The sequence below is a fragment of the Mustela nivalis genome, assembly GCF_964662115.1.
Source record: "Mustela nivalis genome assembly, chromosome: X".
NCBI lineage: Eukaryota > Metazoa > Chordata > Mammalia > Carnivora > Mustelidae > Mustela > Mustela nivalis.
In genome coordinates this window covers 119,226,173-119,239,659 of record NC_139040.1, presented here as the reverse complement: position 1 = coordinate 119,239,659, position 13,487 = coordinate 119,226,173, and the positions used below count along the sequence as shown (strand labels likewise).

The 13,487-nt window shown below is 42.7% G+C and overlaps 1 protein-coding gene across 6 annotated transcripts in view; it reads left to right on the top strand.

Moving 5' to 3' along the window:
* Positions 1–13,487, top strand: part of CDKL5 (cyclin dependent kinase like 5) — a 225,322-nt gene that overhangs the window by 199,044 nt on the left and 12,791 nt on the right. For 3 of the 6 annotated variants that reach the window (XM_082718369.1, XM_082718368.1, XM_082718373.1), the window contains 3 exons: positions 600–722; positions 1,863–1,982; positions 4,562–4,953. In XM_082718369.1, coding sequence (XP_082574495.1) covers positions 600–722; positions 1,863–1,982; positions 4,562–4,948 — 630 coding nt within the window. In that variant the 3' untranslated portion in view covers positions 4,949–4,953. Of the gene's footprint in view, positions 1–599; positions 723–1,862; positions 1,983–4,561; positions 4,954–13,487 lie in introns of those variants that run through there. The other 3 variants (XM_082718372.1, XM_082718371.1, XM_082718370.1) reach the window with 2 other exon arrangements.

The window sequence follows — 13,487 nt, the reverse complement described above, 5'->3', positions numbered from 1 at the left end:
TAGAACCAGGCTTCTTTCATGATTGTAGACCATGTGATGTTTTCTGGTTCAAGAGTTGGCCATGTTGAAAAGTGTTTGCTGTATCCTCTTCTCCCCCTCTTCCCCATAGGCAGATCACGTGGTCAGTGCTTTAGTCGCTGAGATCCTCTCTAGCAATTAGGAAAAGATTGACATTCATTAGTAGCTCTTTAAACACAATTCTTTACAATAATCTTACTCCTAAGCTCAGTGTGACTAGACATACGTAGGTTTCTAGGCATTCCTATTATAGGTAAGGATCATGACCGCATGTTCTTTATATACATTGACGTTTTTGCAGGTTTTGAATTTACTTTGTTGGCATCTCCATGTCCAGGTGAGAAATGACACAGAACTCCTCTAGGTGCAGCACAGAGTTTCCTTAAGTGACCGTTAACATTGAACAGTATCAGGGCTCCCAAGGGCTAGGAGTTTCAGTAAGAATACCCTTCTTTTTCTTCTTTCTTTCTTTCTTCCTTTCTTTCTTCCTTTCTTTTCTTTCTTTCTTTTATCTTTTCTGTTCTTTTTTTTCTTTTTTTTTTTTTTTTTTGCAATTAGTTTATTTGTATCTTATATTGCAGACAGATTCCACCAACGGGGAGAATCCAAGCATCAAGAAATCCCTCTTTCCTCTTTTTAATTCAAAGAATCATTTAAAGCATAGTTCTTCTTTGAAAAAGCTTCCTGTAGTCACTCCACCCATGGTACCCATTTTTATGTACGGTAGCCCTGCACACTGCTCCAGTAAACTTGTTTTACTGATGACCACAGCATGTCTTGTATTTTCATGAGGTCATATTCTCTTTGTGCTAGTTAAGTACCTGAGCCAGTTCCATAAAGTTACTAAAATATCAATTCTTTGCCATTCTGGATTTCGTGAATCAGTTAAGGAAGTTGAAGCCTAAAAGGCTACTTAAACAAACTAGTGAAAGGCTAGTTTGGGTTGTTTGGTTAGCCACTTGTGGGCAGACGGCATTCATAAAATCCCTTATTTCCTGTAGAGAATTTGATTAACATTTATAACTAACCATGTCTTTTCATTTGGCTCACAAAGTCTGTTAACACTTGGTTGGCAGTTTGTTCTGTGAAACCAAGTTGAATTGACCAAATTGAGTGAGCCAGCAGGCTCCACTTCTCTTAGTTGGTGATTTGCTTTTTCCTCGCCTGGCTCTAGCTTTTGCTGGTCACTTAGTGTAAAGCCAGGGCTTTTGCTTGGCATTTGGCATTATTCTGTGTTCACCAAAATCGGTGAAAGTACCAATTGCATTCCTCTGGAGTTTGTAGTACAAAGTTCCAGGATTTTCATACTGTGTAATGGTAGACCCAGATTTACTCGGTGGTGTCTTGGGAATATGATTCAAACCATACTTCTCCCACTTCAGTATCCTTGAAAGCCTGCTAGGCTTTGTTGGGCACCACCAAATACAGTGTTTGGATCATTTTCCCAGCAGGAGCAAATGTTTGTTTTATTGAACTGGTTCATAACCTAACTGCAGTACGGATGAGGATGCGACAGCAGTTTCTGGTACAGCCCAACCTGACTGCTCTCTCTTACAGCGACTGACACTAACAGCATGGGAATGCTTTACGGGTTGAGGTTTTAACAAAGCTGCATGCCATCTGCCAATTTTTCCTAATACAGGGAAAATTATTAAGAGGGAAGCAGAATTTAACTGGCATCACTTGCATTGTGAACATTGGGAGAGTTTTGGTTTCCTTTTTTATTGGGGGTGGGGTCGAGGTTTGGTTTCCTTTGATTTGCTTTTGTTCTCTTGGGTGTGGTTGCATAGCTAAGTAAGGCTTATTGGGGTTCTTCTTGAATCCTTGCCCATATTCTGCTCTAGGTGCCCAATTCTGATGGCCCTGATCTACTGACATTACAGAAAGCCATTCATTCTGCTAGCACCCCGAGCAGCAGACCGAAGGAGTGGCGTCCAGAGAAGATCTCTGATCTACAGACCCAAGTGAGTAGTGCCTGTAATGCTCCTAGATTCTTAGACTCTGCAGTGACTATCTCGCTTGAGAAGAGGGCAAGGTTGAGGAATTCAGCCTCAGTGTTACGACCGGGCTGGGAGCCTCCTCAGGATATACCCTCACTGTGAATAGCAGATGCATCTTGGGAGTCCAGATGAATCTTGTTTCAGTGACCCATGTCCAAATGGGAAAAAAAGTGAGCTTCCATTAGCCTTCACCTAGCCCTGGGTCAGGGAGGATAGGGGGTAGGTGTTAGAGGGGTGTAAGGGGAATAATGAAGATGTGATCCAAGCCCATAAACACTAACGTCTTGGGAGAGAGAGAAAATCTATAAATAACCATAATTCATGGTAAAAAGTGAGGCATGCCATAAAATGTAGGGGAGGGTGAGAGGTAGTGGGAAGATGAAGGTTTCGTTAAATGTGGCAGCATACGAATTAGGCCTTGAAAGACAGATACCATAACCTTTCTTGAAAGAATAAGCTTCTGAAGTTGATACAGTTTTTGATAGAAAATCAAACAGTTGTATTAGGAACTGCATATTATGCAATATTATATAATTGCATTTATCTGCCATAATGGGGATAAACAGAAAATGAGTCAGTAAATTTTTTGAGGTAACTGAGGTGTATCTCCTTTGGACAACTATTAGGATTGGAAATGTTGTAATATTGCATCTTTTCAGTATCCCTTAGTGAGTACAGTGACATAATTTAACTTGTTTTTGATGATATTATTTTGATAAAGCTAGTATTCCTCTGTACTGTAATTTCTGACAACCTGATGAGCTTTTAGAGCTGTAGGATTGCTTATACCTATAGATGGCCACAGATTTCTGTGATTTGGACGAAGAGGGTTTATTTTTATAGGTTTGTTGTTTACTTTCTTTAACTATTACTTAGAGCCACTGACGGGAATTCCCAGATTTCACTTGTATTTGGCCAACCATCTATGTTTTCTGCTTCTTAACATAATACCGGCTCAGGGGAGGGAAGGGGGGGATAGAAAGGGTGTAGAGAACCAGATACCCAAGGTGTTGGCTATGTATCTGAACTAAGAGCACAAGGCTTTGAGTGACAGCCTGATATTCTCTTCCCAGTTTTATGAAAAGAGTATGGGGCTTTAGAACCTTCCTTGTATAGCCATTTCTTTTTGCTAAGAAGCTCTTTTCAGGTTACTTTATATCTCTAGCTGGACCCAAATTATTGTAATTGCTCAATAGTCGCAGGTGGTCAGGGCTATAAAAATCACCAGGAGTCTCATTGTGTTATCTCATTGTGTTATCATACCAGTTTCAGTAACAAAAAACATAACTTGGAGCACTTAGGATGTACACTGTACTATGCCACCTCCCCTGGGGACCACAGAGCTTTTGTGGACAGACTTTGGAATAGCCATGGCAGATGCTTCCTTAGGAGCAATTTCTGAGTCCATTCTCAAGCAATTTCCCTTCGATTTCAGTCCTCTGATCCTTCAAATCTTGTAGTATGCCTTGAGATCATCAACATTTTATTAAAACTTTGCCAAGCCCTTAAACGCATGGCCCTTGAGACTTGGTAGCCAAAGGCTAGGGGTACATCTTGAGTGCAGGGTCCCTGTCAAGGGCCCTGAATTTCAGGGTGTTTTCACATGCCGCTTCTGATGGTGAGCCTCATGGCACATTCCATAGAGGAGGAGAGGGGAGTGAGCCCCTTTCCCTGGGGGGGGAGCCGGCTTCAGCAGTCACCTGAGAAGAGTTGCCGAGTACAGGGTAGGTGGCTGCCAGGACCCTCCCTTCTGCCTTGAAGCGCAGTCCCCTCCGCAGTGCAGCATGGGTGGAATCTGTGCCGCAGCCACCCAGGAGACAGGCAGGGCAGCTGTGAGCCCATGTTAGGAATCCAAAGCCTCCTGTGAGTCCGTTGTATTAGAGTCTGTAGGGCCTTTGCTTGTTTTTCTCTGCTTTGTTCACTTTTCAGTGCTCAGATCTTACCCCCACCCCGAAAAAAGTAAAAGTACAGGAAGGGAACGTTTAGATTTTACAGTGTCAAGGGAAAGGGAAGATCAGGGTGATCAGAACAGAAGGAGGTAGTGGTTTTTAGGCGAGTGTGTTGCTACCTAATCGAAACATTCCATTTCTTCAGTTTTCTCTTGCCGCTAGCTAGATGGGGTTGAATGGCTGAGTCCTGGCTGGTGAAAAAATAAGTGGCAGGTTTATATGGAGCTGTTGCGAGGATTTCTCAAAAAGGGAGAGGCGTATTCCTTTTGCTGCTTCCTGCTGGCTGAAGCGTGAGATTCCCCCCTGTAAAGATGGGATACAGCCCGATAGAAGGTGCCTGAGCCTTTGGTCAGCCACCACACCAGCTCCAGACTTCTCTAGATTTCTAGGCTTTTTCATTAAAGATAACTAACTTGTTGGATCTTGTCTGAACAAGAACAAAAGGACAGATAAGGCTAAGGCTAGACTTCGCCCCTCCTCCCCAGGCCTGCCCCACTGGCTGCGCGCAGTCATCTCCGATCTGGGCTCCATCTCTCCCAGCTTTCGAGTCTACTCTAAATTAAGTCCTATATACGCTCTCGTCTTTTCTTTCAGAGCCAGCCGTTAAAATCACTGCGCAAGCTGTTACATCTCTCTTCAGCCTCAAATCACCCGGCTTCCTCAGACCCCCGCTTCCAGCCCTTAACAACTCAACAAGCCAAAAATTCCTTCTCAGAAATTCGGATCCACCCTCTGAGCCAGGCCTCTGGCGGGAGCAGTAACATCCGGCAGGAGCCCACACCTAAGGGCAGACCAGCCCTCCAGCTGCCAGGTCAGATGGACTCTGGTTGGCACGTGTCCTCTGTGACCCGGAGTGCCACAGAGGGGCCTTCCTACTCTGAACAGCTGGGTGCCAAGAGTGGGCCAAATGGGCACCCCTATAACAGAACAAATCGGTCTCGAATGCCAAATCTGAATGATTTAAAAGAGACAGCCTTGTAATGTGTGCTGGGGGGGGGGGGTGTAGGTAAGCCAGTGGGAAGGGGATGGGAGGGGTGGGGGTGGGGAGTGGGCTGGGCTGGGGTGGTCAGCCAGTATTTTCAGCTTTATGAAGGTGAGTGCAATATTGTATGTGTGGGGCCCTCCGGCTCCTCACGGCCGCAAATGGTAGTCAGGGATCTTAGAGCCGCAAGAGTTCCTTAGGGACCACCAGTCCCCGCGGATCTTGTGTGAGAATGCATAGAGTGTGCCATTGAGGAAGAAGACATTCTTGCCAAGTTCTCCCCTGTACATTCCAGCTTTAGTGTAATCCCTGTTGAACTTGGGAAAGCCAGGATGTGTTCTGGTACTGCAAGGGATAGAAAAATTCATGTCGACTGATGCCCTTACCACAGATTTTTTTTTTTTCCTGGCCTAAACTAAATATGGGGTTTATTGTAATCCAGGAGTATCCCTTTGAAGGGTTAGCAGATGAACTAACTGTATGTCTTAAATTGTTTTCTAAACTTCCATATTTGATAGGATTTGTAACATTTATTTATAATTAATATTGTACTGTTCTAATCATACCTTTTATGTTAAATGTAAAGTTATTTTGAGCTGTTTGGAACATTGTGAAGCAGTGGGACAGCTACAGTAGTTTCTATAAAAACTAAACAGTAACATTTATATATTGCATCAGGAGTATTTTATTCTATATATAAATATATATATATATGGTAAATATCTGTCTGTTTTATAAATATAATCACTTAAAGAAAGTATCATTATGACACTATCTGCCATATTTTTATACATTTGTGATATGAAGTGAGTATTATACTTCTAATCAAGGGAGTTGAATTGCGGCTTTGTGTGACTTACGGTGGGAACCGTGCTCAACTTGTAGGCCCCCACAGTAGCCTCTAGATACGATCCTTGGTAGCAGATGAGATGCAGCATCTCCTCCCGAACCTATAGGCAAGAAAGTCGGTTAGGTCAGCGAGAACTCTAGCAGGCCTCGTCTCCGTCTTCACGGTTGGCTCCTGTTCGCATCCAGGGACGTTCCTTGCACCTGAGGAGAGAATAGATCCAGGGTTACTCATGGGTCTTTGTTGAGAGAATCTGCTTTTCTCCTTAGCGGTAGTGTAGAGTGTAGACCAAAGATTTGCCAGTGAACGTTCCTAGGTTGCGAGGTTGCAAGAGGCACCTTTCTGCAGCTCTTGCAAACCAGCTCTGTGCTCCTGAGTCCTGTGCACGATGCCGCAGACTCTTGGCTGGTGGGGTGGGAGATCCGTGTGTGGCATTTCTATTTCCAAATGTTCTGCTGTTGTTGTTTGCAGTATATTTACAAGGCTCCTGAAGCAATTCCAGATGTAGAGAAAACTGCTATACTCACTCTTTCTTCCTGGGACTATCCATTTATAACAAGGTTATCATGGACATCAGTACACATGTGGTCAGAACGGGACTTCTTTCCCTCATTTGATCTCCTTCGACTCCCAAGTTACTCTCAAGCATCATCAAGGCCTGTGGCCAACAAGGGTTACAGCCTGGTGTCTCTGGGCCATTCTTGACAGAAACCACCTCACTATCATCTATCAAGAGAATTCGATTTTTGGAAGTAGTCTCTTAGCAATAATATTTTTAAAGACCCACCCCCCACCCCTTCAAGGGGTAATTTCTCAATATTTATTACTTGTCCCAGGATTCTGAGAGGATCAGCCCCTGAATCAAGTGAGTGATAATTGAAATGTGCTGAGTTACTGTTCCCCCTCCCCCAAGACATTGAGAATTATAGCTCTGATGATTATAAAGATTATAAAGAAAAGGTCTTCGTTTCCTTGAAGCTTAAATTGTGTGCATATTACATTTTTATATAACTACTTATAATGATGTGTATTGATTATATATAGAGGTCATTTTAAGGTGCTTTTTATTTGATTTTAATAAGTATAATAGGCACTAAAATGAAACTCAACTGGGTACTATCATTAAAACGATTTGATTCAAACCAATAGCTTGCATGCTCTTCGGTTCCTTTTATATCTTGTTTCTTTCACCAGTTCAGTACTGTTCAAGTAGCTCTGAATTCTGGCTTTTCCCAGGCAAAGCTGCACAGTTATTTAAGTGACGTGAACCCTTAGCAGTTTTTGCCTGGATACTAATGACTCTAAAAGGGTGTGTAACTCTTCTTTTTCCTACTAGATCTGTACCTTGTGTCCCCCCTCCTTGCAAACCAGAAACTACATTTTTTTCCTCCAGAAAGACTTCTCACTGTGCTGTGCGCTCAGGAACTGCGCAGTCACATTGCCGTGCCGTGGCATTTGAGGCTCGTCGTCACCCAGGGGCTGGTTTCCCATGTTCTCATCCTTGCTAACACTGGGATCTCAGAGGTTTGCAGAACATTTATATTCATGATGGTTCTTCAAAGAAGGGCTAGAATAATTGCCTTCTACCTAGAGCAAAGTAAACCTAACTGATGAAGAGTCAATACATACTTTTCGTACATTCCCAGATTTGAGCCAGAAAATATCTACAGTGTTTTCAACTAGTGTCTTTGAGGGATCAAAGCTCTTTTTTATCCTTGTCTCCGCTTTCGTCCATTCTGCCTTTTCATTGACCTCAGTACGCTATAATAAGTGAACTACAATCCGCATTTCTAGCATGTATAGTTCTCTTCCTGCTCGCCGAGGGGAATGGTCAAGTTTTCTTTCAAATCTTATGAGCCGTCTCTTAGCTTTTAACTGCTGTTTTCCTCTGGTTGATGAACCATTGACTTCACAAAAATTGCCATCCGTGATAAGAAGGATTTGATTTAAAGTCACAAAAGTCTGCACTTTCCTTAGGAAGGGAAATTTTACGACGTTCACATTCTGCTCTCTGCCCTAACTTCCTAACGGACAAAATACCGCTAAATGAAGGCTTATGGGTGACTTTGTTTTACGGAAGTATTGCCGATCTCCTTTTGAAAAGAAACTCCGTTTCTCTGTTTTTCTACTTTTGCTTTACCACCATCCTCGTTTTTCTTCTCGGAAGTTCTGAATGAACGTTGGCTGAACCTCGCTTGGTCTCAGTCTGAGGGTTAGCCTCTTTGGGGCCCCAGATCAAAAGTGCTCCGTGCTGAGGAGCTCAGGTGAGCTGTCTCTGTGGCAGTGGTTCTCAGTCCGGGCCGGTTCTCCCTCCCCGGGACATTTGGCAATGTAGGGAGACCTAGTTGGTTGTCACAACCGGCAGTGGTAGGGGGAGCTCCTGGCATCTGGGGGGTAGGGGCCAGGAATGCTGCGGAACGTCCTGCATCCCCAGGATCCCTGCCCAAACAAAGAATGATCCAGCCCCAAATGGCAGTGGTGGGGAGGCCGAGAAACCTTGCGCTCCTGGATTCCATGCTCACTGCTCTGCGGAGCTCGGCTCTGTCTTTGTTCTCTCCGGGCTACTGGAGAAACGGCGGGTATGAATTCTTCAGTACCACATTCTCTGCCAGAATCTTCTACCACTCTTTTTGAATCCCTGGAATCCTGTTTGTTTTCATTGTCTTGGGCCTGCTACAAGGTACATCCTTTGGGAGGAGACCAGAGGGGCTTTACAGGTGTTTGAGAACTTCAATTCTAGGTCAGCATCTTGAGAAAATCTTTCATCGAGCCACGAGGCTTATATTTAGAAGCAAGCAGCAGCCTGGCAGATTGGCATGATTTTTACCAACTGCTCAAAGGCGTCCATGGCTTCTAGCTGTGTCTCCCAGAAGAAAATGTCATTGTCTTTTCTTCAAGGCATTTAATAGCTCTTTACAAATATTGGCATCTGACAGACCGATTAGAAGCAAAAAAACTCTCTCCGGGTGGTTGTGATGTGGCTGTTATAGGAGTGTTTGTGCTGTACGCTTTGGTTAAATCTGTTTTAAAACCTGCTTTAAGATTTGCCATATGCAGTTGTACTTTAATTCTAAGCTCAGAGCTGTGCTGGTTAGTTTCTAGTCACGTCATGTATTATAAAGTATGTTGTGGTTGTAGAGTTTGCCAGTTTAGCATGTTCCTAATCTGAAAATTAGTGGACTTCGCTAGGAAATGCTATCCCCCTTTCCCTTGCCAGCACCCCTTATCTTAGTTAACGTCATAGTATCCTCACTTCTTAAACTAGTTTTTAGAGTAAATAAGGAAAAAAGCCATTTATTTTCTTCTAGCTATGTATTGAGAATGACTCAATAAGTGTACAACTCTTTTTAAAGGCCAGAGGATTACTTTTCGAGTGTGTAGAAGGCTATGTCCATTTCTGTTCACCTAGATCCGGGTGGTGACCCAACTTTCAGCAAGGGCAATCGCTCATTGCGACTTACTCCCAGCATTCTGCTGGGACTCAGAAATCTGCATATTCTCTCCTGGTCACAACACTTTTCTGGAGAGCACTGCTTTTATATCTAGAAGTTCGTTACCTCCTACATTATAGTGGGATACCGAGCTCCATGCGAGCACTGAGATCCACAGACTCATACTTTTGTGAGCTGGGGATGTGGTATGATCACACTGAACCAAGTCAGAACATACTGAAATATTTCCTTGCCTCCTTCAGTTCATCACTATTAAAGTGTGTAGGCAGAGAAAACAGATTTACACTTTTTAAAATGGTTTCTTTAAAAGGGGCTGCACTTAGTATTAAGTGCTCATCTCCAGGGCCAGAATCTCACGAGAAGTTTCTCTCAGAGACTTAAAGAACCATCTTACAAAAACAAAAACTTGTAAATGGTTCTGATTTCTTCATTTTGTACCTTAACCAGCTGAGATATAGAATATCTTGAGGTCTGATTCATCAGCTGGGTAAAAAAAAAAATCTGTCTTCGAAACCATGAGTAAATGTAAGAAAATGAAGCCGGGACAGGATAAGTCCCCGGTTTGTCTGTATACACACAATGTGGTAGAAGTAAGGTGGCGAGGAAACTCTGGGCCTGCTGCCCTATTCTATTCTATTCTTTTTTAATTGAATGTACTATAAAAGATCATAGACTTGTGCCAAGTCAGTTACTACGTGAATATTCATTTCCCTTAGTGCTTTGTTAATTCATCAGCGTTAGGCCTGGTCCTGCCTCCACCTTTCTCCACTCCAGGCGCCGGCCCACCTTTCTGTGTATTTCCTATAGGATATTAAAGATGATCATGACCTACATTGTATCTTCACTCAGTAACTGTTTACTCCCAAATTTGAGGGAGGTGTGTCTTTTGTTTTGCCAGAAAAAATTTGTAGTAGTCTGCACGTTGGATTTCTAGGGCCGGAGAACTGCAGCAGTGAAACTGGCTTCACTTCTAAGGCCCTTCATTACCCACAAGGTTAAGCTCTCTGAACCCCATTTGATCCTTGGGTTATATTTTGATCCTCCTTTGGAATCTTAAAAACAAATTGGTTTCCATGTTGTATGCAGATTAGAAGTTGCCTTGTTTGTTACTCTTCCAGCACAGAGTTTCAGGGAGAAAGAGGCCTTATCTGTTCCTCCATCCCTTCCGTTTTGACAGACTGCTAAGATTTCCTCAGGACTTCCTTTGGTTTGGGATTTTACTTTCCCAAAGGCCTGATCTGATTTCATTTCAGGCACAGACAAGCTTGTCCTAGTGCTCTGCTTCAGGGCTAATTAGACGAAACCCAGGAATAGAAAAGGTAGATGCCTTGACTTTTGTCCCTGTTGGGGGATTAAAGTGTTTATCTCCAGAGTTGTGAAAAGCTCTAGTTACAAAGCATTCAGAGTTTCAAGGGGGAAAAAAAAAAAAAAAGATGCTTTTTCTCTTGGAGAACTTTTCAGTTCTCCACCATGGCTTAGATTTTCCAAAATGGAAAGCAAAGCTTGTATAAAGTCCATTTTCACTAGAGGTACACAATCGAGTATAGTCATCTCAGTCTATTTCCCTCTCCTTATTTCCTCCTCGGTCACTGATTGAGTCAGGCTGGAGGGGTAAGCTTTGATTGCAAAAAGTGAATTTTTCACTGTAAACTTGGATTGATTAACAGAAACAAGAAAACCAAACAAAATAGTTGCCCCTAATTCCTATCTCCAAGAATTGCTTTGTGCCATTTCGAATTCAGGTAGTTATTCTGTATATACTTAGAAGACTGTTCTGAGCTTCTTCAATCTCTAGGAAGTTCAAAGGGGTATCTGGGAAGACACAGGGCAGGGTGATTTTGAGAACCCTATGCATGCATGAAATTAAACATATGGATAAGCCAGAATGATGTAACATCCAAATTTGTGGTAGATGAAGAATCAGTGGAAATTCTTAATTGCACAGACTTTATAATCCATAATACAGAGTGTAATTCCATACTTTTTACTGTGGCAAGGGTGTGATGTGGTGTTAACCTTTTTAATTTTTGAATCCAAACTGAATTTAAAGTGTTGAATATTTAAATTCCTCACAAGCTAATTATGAACCATTTGTAAAGTGTTTATATAACTCTTTGTATCATGTGTTGGTACATCTTAATCAAGTTTTTTCTGGCATGTATTCCATTCTAAACTTCTGTAAAATTTCTATTGTTGCTGTAAATATTATACAAATATCTATTCCGTGGTAACCTTAATTATCAGCATGAAATGGTTAATTTTTACTGAGCACAATGTATTTTTGAATGGACCTTCCCAAATGTCTTTAATAAAATGCAGATTTTGCACTGACTGATGTGATGAGCAGGCTGTCCCCATCTTAAGGATTGTGGTCCCTAGCTTTTGAACAGCAAGCATCTCCATGTTAGTTCCCTCTTTGTAAAGGACTCTTTTGATTTCAAATGGGGGATAATGGGCCTTTGAAGTTGAAATCAGTTTAAAGGACAGAAAGTAATGTTAAAGCAGGGCAAATCCTGTTACTTAATGATGATAGTCTTTTTTTTCCTCCTATTTATAAAGCTTTTTTTCCCCTCCTGGCCTTTTGAAAACTGGTTTCTTTCATACTTGAGTGCTGTGTTGTCTCCTTTGCACGTTACTGGACACTCACTCTTGGTGGTTTGGGAGGATGGGAAGAGATGTCTGCCTCCTGCTCCGGGTGATGGAGAAAGCAAAGATGAAGTATTTCTTCATGTTTTAGGGGGTTGGCAAACTTTTTTTTGGGGGGGGGCAGATAGCAAATATTTGAGGCTCTGTGCACCATAGGGTCTATGCCATTGTAGCACAGAAGCAGCACAAGCAATATTTAAATGGATGTGGCTGTGTTCCAATAAAACTTTATGTACAAAAACAGGTTGGAGGTGGGGGCCGATTTACTGACCCATTTTAGGCCCCCAGTTTTGTCTTTGGTCATTCGCTTAGTTGGTCTTATTGTTAATTTGGGAAGGGACTTAAATTGTGTGATAACATATATAAATATATAAATATTCTTCAACTTCATCTCTCTAAGCAAAGGATGGGAGCCAAAACCCAGTGATGGGCATTGTTAAAAGCACCGTGTCTCCAACTTCTTCACTTGCGCGTTTCTCCTTATCGTCCCAGAAACTTGTGATTTCAACTATACTTTTTATCAAGACTGAATCAAACTCTCTGTTGGCTTGTAATTTTTCTATTTGTAGCACTTATTATGGCCAGGCGCAATGCCAAGGCTTTTACTTCTGTTACTACATGTACTTGTCCCAGCAGTTCAGTGACGCGAGTAGTGTCCTCATTTTATAGATGAGGAAACTGAGGTTTATGCACTTTATGTTAACTTGCCCACGGTCACATGGCTAGGATTTAAAGCCTAGTGTGTTCACTGTAAAGCCCACACCGTCAAGCACTACGGAGCAGGGAGTTGCTGCGTCTCCATCTGTAGAAAACGGACGTGGGGCTCGTGACATGCGGCCATTCATGTACCATCACTCATCTCCCAGGAGGTGGTAGTTGATCTGATCTGCGAATAGAGCAGTTCGTCGAAACAGGTCACTGGAGGTCCAGAGACTCGTGAAGTGGCCAAGATCTTGCACAAGATCGGGAGTCCGATTGTCTGAGTAGAATCCTAGCTCTGTCACTTGCATCTTGTGTGGCCTTAGCATGTTATGTAACTTTTTTGTGCCTCAGTTTCCTTATCTTTAAATGGAAATAACCATAGTACCGACTTCATAGGGTGGTTGTGAGGATTTAGTAAGATGGTAACCTGCAAAGCACTTGAGAGGTTCTAAATAAAGAGTAGCTAGCTATTATTTGTGCCTCAGTTGGCACCCCTTTGAAGTTAAAAAGCAGTGTTACTGGGTCTGCACTGCCAGTTCTAGAGAGCCCATTAATACTCTTCAGATGGACTTATTATGCTATTTGATCCTCACATCAGCCTTGTAAAGTTGTCGGTGTTAAGAAGCACCTAGCCTGGCACTATTCTTGGGATCACAGAAGCAGCAGCCTTTACAGCAGGCCTCTGTACCCACTTTCCAGGTAGACAAAAAAGATGGGCTTCTGTCAGCCTCTCTTCAAAGACTTACCTCAGGGGTGCCGTCTTCTGCCCTCTGAGACGGAATTTATTTTGAAAGGCCCAAGTAACCTTTGCTTTGTCCAAGTAACCTTCTCTCACACTCAGTACCAAAATCAGTTCCGATTATTTTTCTCATCTTGGCAATACTTAGTGCT